The 18,644-nt window shown below is 40.4% G+C and overlaps 1 protein-coding gene across 1 annotated transcript in view; it reads left to right on the top strand.

The window, feature by feature from the left end:
- Nucleotides 1-18,644, top strand: part of ACSM6 (acyl-CoA synthetase medium chain family member 6) — a 42,238-nt gene that overhangs the window by 2,127 nt on the left and 21,467 nt on the right. Inside the window, 6 exon segments of the mRNA XM_032245489.1 lie at nucleotides 3,514-3,724; nucleotides 8,575-8,788; nucleotides 11,922-12,065; nucleotides 13,116-13,272; nucleotides 14,085-14,163; nucleotides 16,075-16,202. Of these exon segments, the coding sequence (XP_032101380.1) occupies nucleotides 3,514-3,724; nucleotides 8,575-8,788; nucleotides 11,922-12,065; nucleotides 13,116-13,272; nucleotides 14,085-14,163; nucleotides 16,075-16,202 (933 nt within the window).

Genomic DNA, 18,644 nt, shown 5'->3' with positions numbered 1-18,644 from the left:
TTCTCTTTTTCTCAGAAGAATTAAGGTCCTTGACATTTCTAACAAATATGGGAAGAGCGCTCACGCATTAGGTTTTCTCCTTGCCTCAGCTACTTGAAAGTCCTGGGCCTCCTATCTTCAAGACAGGTGATTTACCTGACCCTATCACTGACCACCATTACCTCATCCTACCTTCCCTGCCCACTGATTTGCACTCAATAAAAGTCAGAGTGTCCAGGCACTCGGTGCCACTGCAGGTCTCCATGCTTTGGTTGGCAGTGGACCCCCAAGCCCAAACTCTCTTTCTCTATCTCTGTGTCTGTGCCTTCTATTTCTACAGTTTCTTGTATCCACACCAGCTGGGAGGGCCTCACAGAACCTTATAGGGCTGGACCCTATAGTGTTCTACAACCAGGCGCTAAGTGTGAGTCCTGGGTCCCAGTAAGATTCTAGGGCTAGCATTGTGCCTTTTATCTCTTTGTGCCCGCATGGCATCTGGCACCATGCTGAGCCTTGTTCCTTTGCTCAGCTCTTGATTAAGCATACAGATCACAGACAAAGGCCCACCTGGGCCTTACCCAGCAGAAGCTTCCAGGCTGAGAGGCAAGACAGTTGAGCAGTGATGGGGGTCAGGGAGAGGGAGGGCGGGCAAGGAATGCAGAAGACTGCAGCTATGAGCAGAGGCTTGGGCTCCAAAAGCCACACAGTTGACCCAACTAAACATGAATTGTCTGAAGTCACTTGGGGCATCAATCACAGATGCCTAAAACGTCAGTCGACAGGAACTTTACAAATCATCTGGTCCAGCCCTTTATCATTTAAGAGCTCTTCATTATAGAATGGTTAGGAAATACTGGTAAAAATGAAAAAAAAAATTTAATATGGAATATTACCCAAAGATAACCACTGGTAATTTTCATATGTATTTTTAGGCTTATTTTCTTTTCTACTGATTTTTACAGATCATCTGCTTTCACAGAAATGGAGTCATTCTGTGTATAATGATTTGTAAACTAGAATCACACTTGTTACTTGCTCTTTCTCCTCCAACACTGTGCTGTGAAAGTGCTATGCTGTGGGAATAAAATGATATAGAAACAACGCACTGGAGAAATAATATAATGTGGAAATAATGTGCTATGGAAACTACCTTTCAACATCAATAAATATTCTACCTAATACCTTAATATCTTTATGTTTATAAAGTATTTCACTGAGTACTGAACCAAAATATATTTACTCCTTTAAGTGGTTTACAACTTTTTTTGCTATTGTAAGCAATGCTGAAATGAGTATCTTTGTGCATCTATATCCTTTTCTTCATTTAAATTGCCAGAAGTGAAATTACTCCATCAAATATACTATGTAAACATTCGGGCAACACATTTCTGGATTGCCTTCTAGAAAAAAATTACCAATTCCCACAATCAATGGCATGTTTGTATGATAGGGCATGTTTTTTCATACATACATAAACTCTTGGTATTTTTACTGTTTTTCATTTTTACTAGTCTGTTAATCAGTAAATTCTATCACCCTTAAAAGAAAAAAAAAAAGGGAAGCCCTGAAGGCCTAGGCAAGGAGTTTGGACCTGATGTGATAGGCTGTGGCGAACCACTAAAGGTGCTTGAGTGATTTGAGCAGAGCTCTTACCTGGGTCGTGCAAAGATATTATAGAACAAGAATGAAAATTACAGCCAGTGCAGTGGCTCATGCCTGTAATCCCAGCACTTTAGGAGGCTGAGGCAGGTGGATTGCCTGAGCTCAGGAGTTCGAAACCAACCTGGGCAACACGGTGAAATCCCATTTCTACTAATATACAAAAAAATTATCTGGGAATGATAGGGCATTCCTGTTGTCCCAGCTACTCAGGTGGCTGAGGCAGGAGAATTGCTTGAACCTGGGAGGCAGAGGTTGCGGTAAGCCGAGATCATGCCACTGAACTCCAGCCTGGAGACAGAGTGAGACTCCGTTTCAAACAAACAAACAAAAAAAAAAAACATTACTTCCACAGCCACATAAAATTGTCACTGATGGCCTAGACCTGAACCACATCATATCACACGGTTGACAAGAAAATAAAAATTAATGGCAGTGGAGAGATACAGTTGTGTTTGTTGTTATTGGTCATAGGGGGAGGAGTTGTTGGGAAGGCCTATACCATCCCTGCCAATTCTCATTGTTGTAATAAGAAATTCTAAAACAGTCAGAACAAAGTAGCAATTCTATGGGCTGCTCCAGGGTAGATGGGAAAAAGAGAAGAAAAGCAAGAGAAAGAGACAAAGGGAGGAAGAAAGTTGTAAAGGAAGAAAGAAATTAAGTTCAGAAGGTAGGAGAGAAGGAAAGGAGGAATGGGGAAAGAGGTGAGAGATGGAAGAAAGAGATGAGACAGAGAGGACAGAAAGGAGGAAAAAAGGAATAAAGGAGGGAGAGGAGGAAAAAAGGGAGAAAGGAACCCTCCTTCCTTCCATCATCAGGGAATGAAGAGGGCAAACCTGTGCTGTTTGTCAAGGAGGAGAAGGCTCAGCTAGAATGGAAATGTTTTGAAAGTTCTAGGTAACTTCATCCATGCATTCACTAAAATGCATTGGAAATTAAATTGTTTCCCTTCAAAACTTGTCCCACTGAAAAATAAGTTGCATTGGAAGACAGGTATATTTGAAGGCAGGAATAGAATCCTAATGGGCTTGAAGAAGGGCACTCTTCTCTACTTACAGGATCATGCCCTGAGAAATCTTTAAAAAAATTAGACTCAGGGAGTGCATGTGCAGGTTTGTTACAATGCATAGACAGCACAATGCTGAGGTTTGAGCTTCTAGTGTACTCATCACCCAAACAGTGAGCATAGTACAAAATAGGTAATTTTGCAAACTTCACTCCCTTCCCCAGTGTCTATTATTTCCATCTTTATGCCCATGGGTACCCACTGTTTAACTCCCACTTACAAGTGAAAACAGGCAGTATTTGGTTTTCTGAGTTATTTCCCATAAGATAATGGCCTTCAGCTCCATTCATGTTGCTGCAAAAGACAGGATTTCATTCTTTTCCATGGCTGAGCAATATCCCATGTTGTATGTATACCACATTGTCTTTATCCAATCATCTATTGACGGACACTTAGGCTGAGTCATCACTTTGCTATTGTGAATAGAGTGCTACTATAAACACATGAGTGCAGGTGTCTTTTTTATATAATGTTTTCTTTTCTTTTGAGTAGACACCCAGTAGTGGGATTTATGCCCAGAGAAATCTCTGCCCTCTTGGACAGGGCTGGTTTGCCTCTACATGCTGGGTTCTCTCAGGAGGTTCTTCCCTAGGCTCATGCCTGACATTATGTTGAAACCCACCAGGACTGTCATGTCGGTAAACAGTAAATATTTCTGTGCCAGTTGAGAAACAGTAGCTCTCCCTAGGCCCAGGCATCCTGGCCTCTCAAGATCTAGCCACTTGAGGGTGGCATCTGGCAACAGTGGCCTCCCATAGCCAATGTCCACACTGACTAATATTCAATATTTCAAATATCACCCTATCTAGGACTGACTCAGGGAGCCTTACCCCGCCCTCTGGGAAGTTAGTGCCAAAGGAGAAGAGGACAAATGGAGGTCTGAAAGGATGACTCAACTCTCCAAGAAGACTGCCAGCATCCTCTCAGATACCTGTGCCCTTAGCCACGGAGACCGGCTGATGATAATCCTGCCCCCAACACCTGAAGCCTACTGGATCTGCCTGGCCTGTGTGCGCCTGGGTGAGGCATGGGAGAGGGACCCCCAGGGTTGGAGGCTCATGTGAATCCCAATCTCAATTATTCACAGAATGGAGATGTTAGAGGGATCTCCATCTGATGACTGAATTCTTCCCACAGTGTGGGGATCTTTAAACAGCTGGATTTGAATCCAGCTCCACCACTTACCATCTCCGTAAATTATGCATTTCTAAACTTCAATTTCCTTGTCTATTAAATATGGACAGTAATAGTCCATATTTACAGAACTGTTACAGTCCAGTCTTACAGAACTGTTGTGAAGAGTAAATAATCCACAGAGCACTTAGCTTATAGGCCATTTATCACCTGAAGGAACTGTAGACCTCTGTCCTAACATAGTCTTCATCAAAGTAACAGAACATGCACATTTTGCCCTCTCTGGGCCTCTCAGTTTCCCCATCTATAAAAAAGAGAATGTAGGAAGACCAGGTGTAGTGGCTCACACCTGTAATCCTAACAGTTTGGGAGGCGCAGGTGGGTAGTTGTTTGAGCTCAGGAGTTCAAGACCAGCCTGGGCAACATGGCAAAACCCCGACTCTACTAAAAAAAATAATAATAATAATAATAAAAATTAGCTGTGTATGGTGGCACACACTGTAGTCCTAGCCACTCAGGAGGCTGAGGCACAAAAATTGCTTGAACCTAGGAGGCGGAGGTTGCCATGAGCCAAGATCACACCACTGCACTCCAGCCTGGGTGACAGGGCAAGATTCTGAAGATTCCGTCTCAAAAGAACAGAGGGGGGGGGGAGAGAGAGAGAGAGAGAGAGAGAGAGAGAGAGAGAGAGAATATGAATGTGGGAATATCTCTAAAGGGTCCTCTACCTCAGGGGATCCCCAGTCTGTGACCTGTTGGAAACCAGGCCGCACAGCAGGAGGTGAGCACAGGGCAAGTGAACAAAGTTTCATCTGTATTTACAGCCACTCCCCGTCGCTTGCATTACCACCTGAGCTCTGCCTCCTGTCAGATCAGAGGTGGCATTAGATTCTCATAGGAGTGCGAACCCTATTGTGAACTGCGCATGCAAGGGATCTGGGTTGTGTGCCCCATATGAGAACCTAATGCCTGATGATCTGTCACTGTCTCCCATCACTCCCAGATGGGACTCTCTAGTTGCAGAAAAACAAGCTCAGGGCTCCTCCTGTTTCTACATTATGGTAAATTGTATAATTATTTCATTATATATTATAATGTAATAATAATAGAACTAAAGTGCACAATAAAAGTAATGCCCTTGAATCATCCTGAAATCATCCTCCTGCTCTGGTCTGTGGAAAAACTGTCTCCCACAAAACCCTGGTGCCAAGAAAGTTGGGGATCACTGCTCTACATCCAGTATTAGAGAGTCCTTGAGAGTCACCCTGAATGAGCTTGGGATCAGCCAAGATACAGCTGCTCTTTGTTGACATCCCATCCATGGCTCTGAGGCTCACTCCTTCAACATAAACAGAAATGCCTCAATTAAGAGCCCCTTCACAACAGTGAGAAGTGAAGGATACTAGAAAGCAGCCCACCCCAATATCGTTCCTCTTTGTCTGCTACAGTACCTGACTTTGGTTTTTTTTGTTTTGTTTTGTTTTGTTTTGTTTTCTTTCTTTCTTTGTTACAAAGACCTGGGAACTGACTTTCTATTCTTAGGATAGAGACATACATTTTTTGATAGTTGGGAGGTGCCTATGAAAAACAAAGTACCCCTGGGATGGGCCAAACTCATTAGGAGTTGCCACAACTGGCCTGGCCTACTACTGCCTTTGCCTACTAACAGGGATGCTAGATTTAAAAATAATAATAATAATAATAAAACACCCTGAAAAGTGATTCAAAGAGCAGGCATCTTTGAGGATGCCAGCTGTCAGTTATGGGGGACATGCAGAAGAGAGGAAGGGATTGAATCCTACCCTCAGGACTACCTAGGCTCCCAGTGTTTCCCCAGTTCCCAATGGACTGAGTTATCCTCAGGGACAATTGATCCGTATCTGAGAAAGGACATGGACCACTTCAGTCTGGGTCATCAGAAATTCTTCCTACCTGAGGCCAAGTTACACATAGTGATTTCCTTGGCCACATACCAGTCCAAAACGGTGCTATCATTTTCACTTAGAATAATTAAAATTGCTTATTGATGGTATAAGGCCAAATGAATGACAACAAAATTGAAAGCTCAGAACAGACTGAAGTATATATAAGAATTTATCAGGTCTTTTCAAGGCAGAAATGAAATTGCTGATTAAATTTTAAATGATTTAAAGAACTGTTTGAAAGCATTAAATGTCATAACTCTACCTCCAAATAATGTACCAAAATAAATTTCAAATGAACCACTAAAAATTGAAATGTCAAAAAGGACTTAAGTATTGGAATAAAATATAGGTGAGTACATAAACTCAGGGAAAGGCTTTCTAAACATGGCAACAGATGCCCAAATAAAAAAGGAAAAAAAATTAAGATGTACTACACTTAATGAAATTTTTAAAATTTCATTCATTGAAAAAAATAACTATAATATACAAGGAGCATATGTGTGGCCAACTTGGAGGAGGAACAGGGTGCAATCCTCCCTTCTCCATATATATGAGATCTGTCCATGTGATCATAGCAGATGTGCCCTTTTGTGGCATCCAGAATGCTTCACAGTGACGGCTCTAACAACATGTGCATTCTCTCTCAATTATTATAAATTACTCAACATGATAAAATTAAATGTTTTTAAAATACGCTTACATTATCACAAGAAATTTCAACATTATATCTGTAAACAAAAAGAAAAGCTGCTAGATGTCTTTTTAGATATTTCTACTATTATAAAGTTCTAGAATTTTTCTTAAAACACAACAAAAAAAAATTAATACTGCCTTAGTCTGCTTGTGTTACTATAGCAAAATGGCATCAACTGAGTAACTCATACATAACAGAAATTTATTCCTCACAGCTCTGGAGGCTGGGAAGTCAAAGATCAAGGTAGATGCAATGTCAGTGAGGGCCCACTTTCTGATTCATAGATAGCTCCTTCTAGCTGTGTCCTCACATGATGGAAAGAATGAGGGATCTCTTGGGAGCTTATTTTATAAGGGTACTAATGAAATTCATAAGACTTCCTCTCATGATCTGATCACCTTTCAAAGGTCTCAAAGAAATCCATCACCTTGGAGTTTAGTATCTCAACATATAAATCTGGGTTGGGGGACACACACACATTCAGACCATGGCAAAGACAAATGCCAAGACAGAAAACATATTTGCAACACTCATGAAAGATAAGTGGTTGATGGACTTAATATAGAAAGAGTTCTTGCTAATCAATAGAGAAAATAAATTAGCATTACTTAGCACTGCTCTTCAAATGCTTCATCTAAGCATGGGGACACTTGAAAGCATTTGTAGTTATCTGAAGAAAGATACGTCTCTGTGTCACACACAATTGCACAGATATATGCATAGAGACAAACACACACACACACACACACACACACACAATGCTAAAGGATAACTTGATAGCTATAAGATGACAATCGGTGATGCTGAACAAGTCCCTTCCACTGTGTCCCTCAGCCTTCCTAACAACCCAGTGAGTAACTCGAATTAGATGAACTCCCCATTCCATTCCAGATCCTGTTTTCTATGACTTTGTTTTGGAGATATAATTTACATACTATAAAATTCACCATTTAAAAGTGTACAAATCAGTGGTTTTTAGAATATTCACAAAGCTGGGCAACCATCGCTACTGTCTAATTCTGGAAGATTTTCATCACCTCAAAAAGAAATCCATTAGCAGTCACTCCCTATTTTCCCCTCTCTGCAAATCCTGGCAACCATTAATCTACTTCCTATCTTTGGATTTGATTTGCCTCTTCCAGATATTTCACACAAACAGAATGCAACATGTGGCCTTTTGTACTTGGCTTCTTTCAGTTACCGTAACGTTTTCAAGGTTCACCCATGATAAGGCATTGTCAGTACTCCACTCTTTTTATGAATTAATAGCATTTCATTATGTAAATATATATACCATATTTCATTTATCAGTTCATCAGTTTTGATAGATATTTAGGTTGTTTTCACATTTGGGCAATTATGAATAATGACATTTTATGTGGCCCAAGAGATTTTAATATAAGAATCAGAAGATAAAGGTGAAGAATGTGGAAAGGACCCTCACCAGTAAAACCAGATTCTTTTCCAAAATCAAAAGGTCTGTAGTTGAGAGTGTAAGCATTACTGCAAGGCAAACAAGAACATTAACAGTTAATCCTAGAGGTATTCTAGTTCTCCAAGCTTGAAAAGTGAAAAGAAGCCTCTGTCAGAACAGCCTCTGGCACAAAGATGCACCCAGCATATGCCAATCTCATAGGAAGTCCACAATAGGCGTGTGATGGGTGCAGAAGAATCTACAGAAACAGCCCCAGAAAAGAGGCAGAAAGATCTTTTTGTTTTGTGTCTTGTCTCCAGTGCAAATCCAGAAATCCACAGCAAAAGCCATTCTCAAGCTATAAGAAAACAAAGAGGAAGTTTCCATAATCCCTTTGCCTCATAGTTTCAAAATCAGGCTATATTTCAATTAATAGGTGGTCTGCCACCTAGCCATATAAACTCAGGACCTGCTTGAGGTGAAAGGATAACAGCAGCAGAGCCACTGATCACTGGATTGTTTGAGTGGGCTCAGTCTCCTGCCTGTCTCACTTTTCCCCAGCTGCCATCCTGTTACATCGTTAGAGAAGACAGACCCCTGAGACAGGGTAACCCAGAGACCTCATCCATGCCTGCCAGGATGCTTGAGGAAATATTCTCTACTCAAAAGACAGAAATGAAGCCTTCTTTTGTGACTTTTTCAGGAGTCACCTTTCAGGAATCACCTTTGAGCCCCAAGCTGACTGCCAAGAAAATTCGCTATCAATTACACATGTCTAAAGCCCAATGCATTGTGGCCAATGAAGCTATGGCCCCAGTTGTAAACTCTGCCGTGTCCGACTGCCCCACCTTGAAGACCAAGCTCCTAGTGTCAGATAAGAGCTATGATGGGTGGTTGGATTTCAAGAAGTTGATTCAGTAAGTGGGCACTGAAAATGAGATGCTTAAATCTAGAAAATGTTTGATTTTGAAAGATGAGATAATGTATGAAAAGGTGGTATGAGTGGTCAGAATGAAAAGCTGAATGTGAAAAAAGAGTACCCCCCAACACAAGCATCCCTGGTCTGGCCTACAAGTTCTCAGTCTGAGTGAAAGTCTTATACTTTGATTCATATGTGACCATTCATTCTGAAAGGGTAAAAAATTAGGTAATAGAAATATAAACATATTACAAAAAAAATAGCGAAAAGCTTACACACACACACACACACACACACACATATATAAAATGGAATACTATCAAGCCATTAAAAAAATGAAATCACAGCCAGGTATGGTGGCTCAAGCCTGTAATCCCAGCACTTTTGGAGGCTGAGGCGGGCAGATCACTTCATGTCAGGAGTTTGAGACCAGCCTGGCCAACATGGCAAAGCCCTGTCTCTACTAAAAGTACAAAAATTAGCTGGGCATGGTGGCACATGCCTATAATTCCAGCTACTCAGAAAGGCTGAGGTAGGAGAATCACTTGAACTTGGGAGGCAGAGGTTGCAGTAAGCCGAGATTGCACCACTGCACTCCAGCCTGGGAGAATGGGTGAGACTCCATCTCAAAAGAAAAAAAAAAAAAAAAAAAAAAAAAAAGAAATAAAAGAAAAAGAAATAATGTCTTTTGCAGCAACATGGAACTGGAGGCCATTATCTTACGTAAAATAACACAGAAACAGAAAGTCAAATACTACATGTTCTCACTTATAAGTGGGAACTAAATACTGGGTACAAATGGACATAGAGTGTGGGATAATAGATACTGGAGACTCAGAAAGGTCAGAGGATGGGAGACAATGAGGAATGATAAATTACTTAACGGGTACAAGGTACATTATTTTGGTGATGGTTACACTGAAAGCCCAGACTTCACCACTATGCAACATATCTATGTAACAAGAGAGAGGGTAACCCAGAGACCCTTAAATTTAAACAACAAAAAAAACACCTTCACCCTCACTGGGATATGGGGAAATATTTATTAAAATAGCAAGAAAATGCCATGTTCGTCCTCAAGTTAGCCAAATACAGTAGTCTCCCCTCATCTGTGGTTTTGTTTTCTGCAGTTTCAGTTAGCTGTGGTCAACCATTGTCCAAAATAGGTGAGTACAGAGATCACATTAACATAATTGTTATTACAGTACATTGTTATAATTGTTCTGTTTTATCATTTTTTAACCTCTTACTGTACCTAATTATAAATTTAACTGCATAATAGGTATGCATGTGTAGGAAAATGCATAGTGTATATAGGGCTTAGTACTATTTGTGGTTACAGGCATCAACTGAGGGTCTTGGAATGCATCCTCTACAGATAAGGCAGGACTACTGTATTAAGTTTGATCATCATAAATGTGGTCTTTAGAGGGCAATATTTCAGTGTCCAGGGATTTAAAAAAAAAACACACACAAAAGTAAACAAGATAGGCTAAGCCCGACCCTCATGGATTTTATATTATAGACAACAAAATGGAAAAGAAAACACGTAAATGATCAAGATAATAAAGTTTTCAAAAGAAACTCCAAAACAAAACAAGCAAATTAAATAAATTTATCTGATGTGGAGATGGGGGAATTATTTTAGATTTGGTGACTTCTGAAGTGAGGATAAGCTGAGATTTGAATATGACAGAATTGGCCTTTGGAAGCTCTGCGGGAACAGTGTCCCTGGAAGAGAGAACTCTGAGGTAAGGGATCTGAGGTAGGAGCGAGCTTGTCCTGTATGTGGAACAGAAAGAACACCAGGGTGCCTGAACTGTGGTGAGTGGGGAAGAGAGTGGCAGGAGAGTAGGTGGAAGAGCAAGGGAAGGGGAGACTGCGGCAGGTCTTGCAGGTGAGGTAGGAGTAGTCTGGGAAATGCTGAAGGGAAAGACTTTATCTCAGCCACAATTTTAAAACTCCTTTAAGTGCTGTCTGAAAAATAAAAGACAAGAGAGGTAGTAAAGGGACCCAGGAGAAGGCAGTTTCTGTGGTCCAGATGAGAGGCAGTGCTGGTGTAGGCCATGGTGGTGGCAGTGGAAACAGGATTGAAAACAGGCCAGGCAAATGAGGAACTCGCCTCAGGCACAAAATATAAAAGGGCACTAAAAAATCCAGTGATTGAGAGAAATAATATTTTAATTTTTAAATAATTTTTAATTAAATTATAAAACAATTGTTATGATCGAAGTTTTAAATTTATTTTTCATATTTGTCATATATCATACTTTATAATTTTATAAATTGTATGCTCTTTTCAATTGAATAATTTAAAAATTTTTTAATTAAAAAAATCAAATTGACAAACTTCTCATGACAGACCAGCTGCCTATTTTTATAAAAAATGTTTTACTGGAACGATAGACAGGACTAGGCTGACACGTAAGGTGAGTCATGCAAGTGCCTGACTGAATTATAGGCTGGGTGAGGACTGTATCTTAAAGCCGGGCTGAATCTCACTTCTAAATCATACTGAAAATATTTGAACAGTTTGGAAGTGCTTATTGTCCTATCTTGGTTTTAAATTTCGATATTTTGTTTATCATGGATTTTTGCATTAGGTTTGATTATTTAAAACTATTTCACTAAAATATTATTTATCTTGACTACTGAATTTGCTGGTAGCCCCTTAAATATCACGCCTGTAGCACATATTTCATTCATTCCACCTTAATCCCATCCATGAGTAGAGATAGTGAAGAGAGAGACTTGTGACATGTTTTAGAGGTAGAGTTGTCAGGGCTTGGCGATGGTTACGATGCAGCACAGATAACTGGGTCAGTAAGTAGAGAGATGGGGAAAGAGGAACAACAAGAATTACTACAGATTTTTGACTTGAGCAACTGAATGAATAAAGAGGGTCTTTTACTGAGAAAAAGAAGGCTGGAGTGTAAATGCATCATATATTTCTCATGCAACAAAAATTAATGCAAAAAATCTTAAGGGAAAAATGGCAGCTGCCCCTCTAACAAATCATCCTCTAAGATATCAGCTGTTATTTCTTAAAATCAGAGATTACCAAACTCAGGGCCTAGGCACTCAGTCAGAGAACCTAAATTTAGGCCTGTTGCCTCTTTCGTGACTTACAGAGTTGCCCCTCCAAAGCAGACCTGCGTGAGGACCAAGAGCCAAGATCTAATGGCCATATTCTTCACCGAAGGGACAACAGGAGCTCCCAAAATGGTTGAGTATTCCCAGTATGGTTTGGGAATGGGATTCAGCCAGACTTCCAGGTACAGTTCTCCCACAGCCTGTACAGACCTGAAAGTTCCTCTATTGCAGGTAAACGGAGCTTCATAAGACTAAAGCTAAGAAAGAAGTTTCCTAATGAAGACTACAGCAAGTGTCAATGTTGAGAGAAGGAACAGGGCTGAGAGCAGGGTGGGAGGGCATACCCCAAATAATCAAAAGCAAATTACTACAGTTCAAAATTCTAAGAGTATGCAGGAGGGAAAAGAGGAAGAATAGGGATTCTATGCAGTAGGTGAAGGATCCAGGATGATCACCCCCAAAGACACACTTGGGATGTTACTTGTTTTTCTATGCTACCAGCAACAGGGTGAACAACTGCGTTGACCACTATCTGTAGTGATAAACACAGAGGTAAAGTCACAATTGATAAGGGGCTTGGGTTCTAGAGTCAGCCTCTAAGATCAAAATCACACTACCCCTTTCTTAAGAAAATTAGTTAAGTACTTCTTGGCAAATTCAAAGAACATTGAAACTGATGTCAATCTCTTTGGTTGAACACGCAATGAAGTAACTGGCTTGCATTTGTTTTAGCTTGGTTTGTCTGGGGTTAAGTTTCTCCACCTTACATCCAATTCTGCCTAAGATAAATGGTTGTGTGTTGTTATTCCACACTCAAGTTCTCTTAACAAACTCTACCAAAGGTCCCTTGGGGGAAATAGGTGTATGTTGCTCACCGTCACCTCATAGTCTTTGACTCTCATAAGGTACAATGGCCAGTAGATATCAGGTAGAGAAAAAAATAGGGGAAACTGAGATCATTGACTTATTCAATCCATTAATTAATTAAAGTACCTACTGGATAACTTCTGAGACCTCTGAAAGCCATAAAACTTGGAAGGTGATGCCATGCCAATTAAGATTGTTACTGAAAAAATTTAAGGAGTCCATTGGCCTCATGGCCTCATAGCCTTTGTTTTCATTTGTGTGATCTTTGTTTATCTCCACAGGTCAGAGCTTGATAATAGCAAGTACTATTGTTGTTGCTAGTACCAGCACAAGAGAATTCAAATGGCCTTCCTATTTCTCTTTAGACAATGGATGGATCTACAGCTGATAGATGTTTTGTGGAGTCTGGGTGATGCCTTTGGTGGATCTTTATCTCTGAGCAATGTCTTGGGAGCTTGGCTCCAAGGAGCCTGTCTGTTTCTGTGTCGCATGCCAACCTTCTGCCCTGAGACTGTTCTAAATGTAAGACCAGTTCCTAGTGTGGGACGTATGGGACAAAGACCAGAGACAGGCATTAACAATGGCCCAGTGACTCATGCCCAGAATGGGGCAAATCAATAATTAAATTTGGAGTGTGATCTTGACTTGAAAATGCTCTCCCTGCTTGTGAGAGCAATGGCCTCTCACTTCCCTAGGGGCTTTGGAATTAGGAGTTGGCTACTTCTGTTGTATCACTGAGAAGGAAGCTTTTAAAAGACAATAGTGATATTGGAGAAGACAATATTAATATCAGTTATCATTTATTGACTACTTACTGGCACTTCATATGGACTATTTCATTTCATCTCCCCAAAACTCTGTGAGGAAAGAACTAGGGAAACTGAGTCTTATGGAGGTTAAGTAACTGGCCTAAAGAATTGCCAAGGTGGAACTAGGAATTAAACTGTGGTCTACTGGACTCCACAGCACAACCTCTACACTGCTGTGCTAACCTCTCAACTGCTTCACAATTCACAATTTTGATGGCAATATCTAGGCTTATTATTTAAAGCAACAAAGATCAAAACAAGGCTTCTTGGATCCAGAAGTAAATGTCTCACTGTGTATCCATTCAGTTATCAGTGATTAACATGATAGCTCCTAAGTTCACAGAGCTAACACTAAATTCTCTCCCAAGATATGCAAGGTGGGGAATCGGTAATTCTTTGAGATACAAGGCATCCCCAAGCTGAGTTCAAAGTCCATGGCCCTCTTCCCTGGATCTTTTCCCCCACAGTCTCACTGTCTCTCCCACCTCACATGCATATTTTTGTTTTCCTTCCTTTGGGGCCCAGGTCCTGTCCAGATTTCCCATCACCACACTATCTGCAAATCCAGAGATGTACCACGAACTGCTTCAGCACAAGGGTTTCACCAGATAAGAGAGGATCCCTCAGGAGAGAGTCCATTTCCACTTATGGTACCATAAATAAAATTAGGAACCCTTAATCTGTTGAAGTAGATCCAATCCTACCCTTTGGTAACACACCTGTCTGGCTGCCACTGATGACAATAACTCTATTAGCGTGTGGGATTTTTTTATTCCCTTGCAACTTGAAGTCCATATCTTGACCCAGAACATAAAATTAAATTATAATCAGAAAGTTGAGTCTGTTTAACTAAATTTTAATTATACCTCCCTTTAAAAAGATAAACATTAAAGACAAATATATGACCTCTAATTTAAAAAGTAAATATTACACCCATTTCCCATTATGAAAAAAAAAAGTGTAGTTCACTGCCAGCACTCATTTCTCAGAGCAAACAGGAAATGAGTTAAAGACAAAGACCACCTTCCCTCTTGGAAATGAATTCTTCCAGGCCTTTAAAATAAATTTATACCTATGTCTATCTACCTATCCATCTATCCCAAAAGAAACATATTATGATATTGGGGTGGGATTAGATGGCACCTGTTTATATCATAGCGAAACTTGCATTTTCTATTTCACACTGTTCCTTAAAGCTGTATTTATGATAATATATGTAATACATTTTTAATCATTGCATAGTATTCCTGAGTATGAATGAACTGTACATTAATGAGCCAAGTACCTATCAAAGATACTTTAATCTTTTCTAAGCTGCTGAAATGAGCATCATTGCACACACCCTAGAATTCCCTAGGGTACCAACTGAGAAGTGGAATTGCCAATCATCATCGATAAAGATTAATGAGAAATCACAGGTTCTCAAGCATTGTATCAAGCCTTAGAGTTTGCTAAATAATCATTTAACTCTAAATTTCATTTTAGCTATATGGGCAAGGACATAAACTCGACAGAAGGAAACAACTGTGGTGGCAAACAATATCACCATATTAAATTATGTTGACATGGAGAAATGCCTAGTTCATTGGCACTTTGTGGACCAGTTAAAAACAGTTATGGTTAAATATATTATATCTTTATTCAGCAACATTCCATCTCATATAAAATGTTCAGATTGCTTCCTAAACCCTTAAAAGAAAAACACTTAAAAATTGTTAAAGTCACCTCTTACTTATACTCTGAAATTAATAATATAAAGGCAATGATGTATTGGTGCCTTTGGAATTAATTCAGAATCCGTTCATCAATTTTGATCTTTCTTAGTCTCCAGACCTAACTGGGCAGGCAGTTATTATCTAATATAGACAAGCTACCACATCACCATTAATGTGGTACACTCATGTATTGAAGATATACAGGGTCACTGCCTCTATCTGAGACCATAAAAAGTTTTACTATAAACTTCCCACTCTTGACCCTTCCACTGGACATCACCAAAATCAAATAAACATAAAATGAATTGTGAGTTTATTAAAAATGTTCACTACTATTCTGTGTATTCAGGGCACTGGGAAACTTATAATATCTACAGACTTTAAGCCTAGTTTATAAAATTGGTGGTTTTCTTTCCACCTCCAGACTTCAGAAAATTAGTTCTTTTTTACCTTACCATTGCTGACATGACCTTCATACACAGTTCAGGCTTTGGGAGAGGTAGTAAAACTCAGAACGGTTGCTGCAGAAGGCTGACTTCCTGTCATCAGTTAGCACTGGTTGATTTGCTTTTAACATTAATGCGTGTTGTCCAGAAGAGTAAATGAGTGTCTTTATGGCTGATTGATCTAACTGGGGTATCTGAATAGATTACCCAATAGAATAGTAATAAGAACATAGACTACCACTTAATGAGCACCTCCTGTATTAGAATATCTGCATCATTTTTCCAAGGTTCTAACAACAGACCTATTATTGGTAGAAATATACCCTGAGGCTAAGAACAATTTTTGATACCTCTCCAGCTACAGATTCAACAGTCTGAAGCATTATGTGGCTGCAGGAGGATGCACCAGCCCTGGGGTGATTGAGGACTGGAAACGCACCACTAAGTTGAACATCTATGAAGGCTATGGGCAGACAGAAACTGTAGGTTGATGTTGATTCACTATTTATCCAGAAACCAAACTTGTCCATTCACTGTGTAAGCACACTGTCAAAGTACTAAGCACACACTAGAAATGCAGACCTGAATCTTAAGCACCGGAAGAGGAAATGGCTTAAACTAGAGAGACCGCACTTCCATTGTAAGACAAAGAATTATGGGTACAGATAACTTACAAACTTACAGATTTCATAGCAGAAATCTGAGCTAGTTTCCACCTGACAATTCCTGTCTTCTTTGTGGAGTACAAGGCAATGGCATGTGATAAGAATGAAAAAATAATAGGGTAGGAGTCTGAGTGGAGGATGTTTAAAATTATCATTGCTGAGAATGGAAGAAATAGCAGATTGTGAAAATAAAGGAGAAATGGGCAATGATAAGAGTACGTTTGAGGTTGGAGAGCATTAGTCTTCAAAGTCATTAATCTATTTAGTTGTATCATTGTCTCCAATATCACTCTAAAACACAGATGAAAAGCATGGTAAAAGCAGACAGTTAGATTGAAGCAGGATTAACATTTTGCCAAGAAGGTACACCCATGTATAAAAAATATACGGGGTCACTGCCTCTGAGACCATAAAAAGTTCTGCCCAATGAAAGGGCAGAGGGCAAGGGATCTAGAGATATTGGCATTAAGATGAAAGACTAAGAAACTAAGCTGATCAGAGAAGGAAGGGAATTCAAGAAAAGGCAGATCAGTGGTGAGAAAACAAGGCACTGGAGATGTCAATGGAGCTGGAAGGACTGAAGGTAATTGTCTTAGTCTGCTCAGGCTTTTGTAACAAAATATCATAGACTGGGTAGCTTAAACAACCAAAGCTATTTTTCTTACAGTTCTAGAGGCTGCAAGTCCAAGATCAGAGTACCAGCAAGGCCAGGTTCTAGTGAAGGCCCTCTTCTGAGTTGCAGACTACCAATTATTCATGGTGTTCTCACCTAACAGGGAAAGAGAGAGACCAAGCTCTTTCCAAGATCTTCAGTGTCTTTCAGTTTGTTTGTTTGTTTTTAAAGAGAGGCAGGGTCTTGCTTTGTTGCCCCAAACTAGAGTGCAGTGGTGTGATCACAGCTCCCTGAACCCTCAAACTCCTGAGATCAAGAGATTCTCCAACCTCAGCCTCTCAAACAGTTGGGACTACAGGTGTGCACCACCATGCTTGGCTATTTATTTATTTTATTTTTTAGCAAAGACACAGTCTTGCTATGTTGCCCAGACTGGTTTCAAACTCCTGGCCTCAGTGATCTTCCCACCTCAGCATCCCAGACTAGGATGACAGATACAATTCACCACGTGGGCATCTCTTCTTATAAGGGCACTAATCCCATCATGAGGGTGCCACACCTCATGACCTCATCTAAACCCAATGACCTCCTGAAGACCCCATCTCCAAATACCATCACAGTGAGCAGTAGGGCTTCAGCACATGCATTTTGGGGAGATGCAACTGAGTCCATAGAAATAGTAGTCAAAAGTAAAGAAGCACAGACTGATGATTTCAGAGATAGAACATTTACAGGTGATGCCAATACAAGGACATGGCCACAGATGGATTAAGTGTCATGACACCCCCTGGAGATCAGGATCAAGAAAGCAAGAGGCTGGGGGTAGAACTGACCATTCATATCGATATAGGAGGCACTAGGGATGACAGTGGAACATGGAGTCAAAGGAAAGATCATGAACCTCATGCTGAAGGCTTTAATGGATAAGAAATGACTGAGAGGTTGGTAAATTATAACAACGGAGAGTAGTATAGGGTGGTAAAAGTAAATGGCGTGAGTCTCAAAAGACAAGGGGGCCAGTGCCGTGGTGCCTGCCTGTAGTCCAAGCTATTCAGGAGACTGGGACTGGGGGATCGCTTGAGTCCAGAAGTTCTGGGCTGTAGTGTGCTATGCCAGTTGGGTGCCGACACTAAGTTCGGCATCAGTATGGTGATCTCCTGGGAGTGGGGAACCACCAGGTTGCCTAAGGAAGGGTGAAGCGGCCCAGGTCGGAAACAGAGCAGGTCAAAACTCCCATGCTGATCAGTAGTGGGATCGTACCTGTGAATAGCCACTGCACTCCAGCCTGGGTAACAAGAGCAAAACTCCATCTCAAAAAAAAAAAAAAAAAAAGAAATAAATAAAAATAATAAAATAAAATAAAATAAGGAGATTGCACAAGCCTCAGAGAATTAATGGTCAGGAGGTGGTATTGGGAGCTCAGAAGATGCCAAAGCCAAGGATTATAAAAGGATCAACATCCTCCACTTGAAAAAAAAAAAAAAAAGAAACCTCTTCCCATGGAAGAGCCAGGTCTCTGGAAAGCCAACTGATAAAAAGAATACCCAGTGAAAAGGATATAGATGTAGATGTAAGGCCGGGCGCGGTGGCTCACGCCTGTAATCCCAGCACTTTGGGAGGCCGAGGCGGGTGGATCACGAGGTCAA

The sequence above is a fragment of the Sapajus apella genome, unplaced genomic scaffold, assembly GCF_009761245.1.
Source record: "Sapajus apella isolate SASKATOON/1434 unplaced genomic scaffold, GSC_monkey_1.0 scaffold58, whole genome shotgun sequence".
Taxonomy (NCBI): Eukaryota; Metazoa; Chordata; class Mammalia; order Primates; family Cebidae; genus Sapajus; species Sapajus apella.
This window is presented reverse-complemented; position numbering and strand designations above follow the sequence as displayed.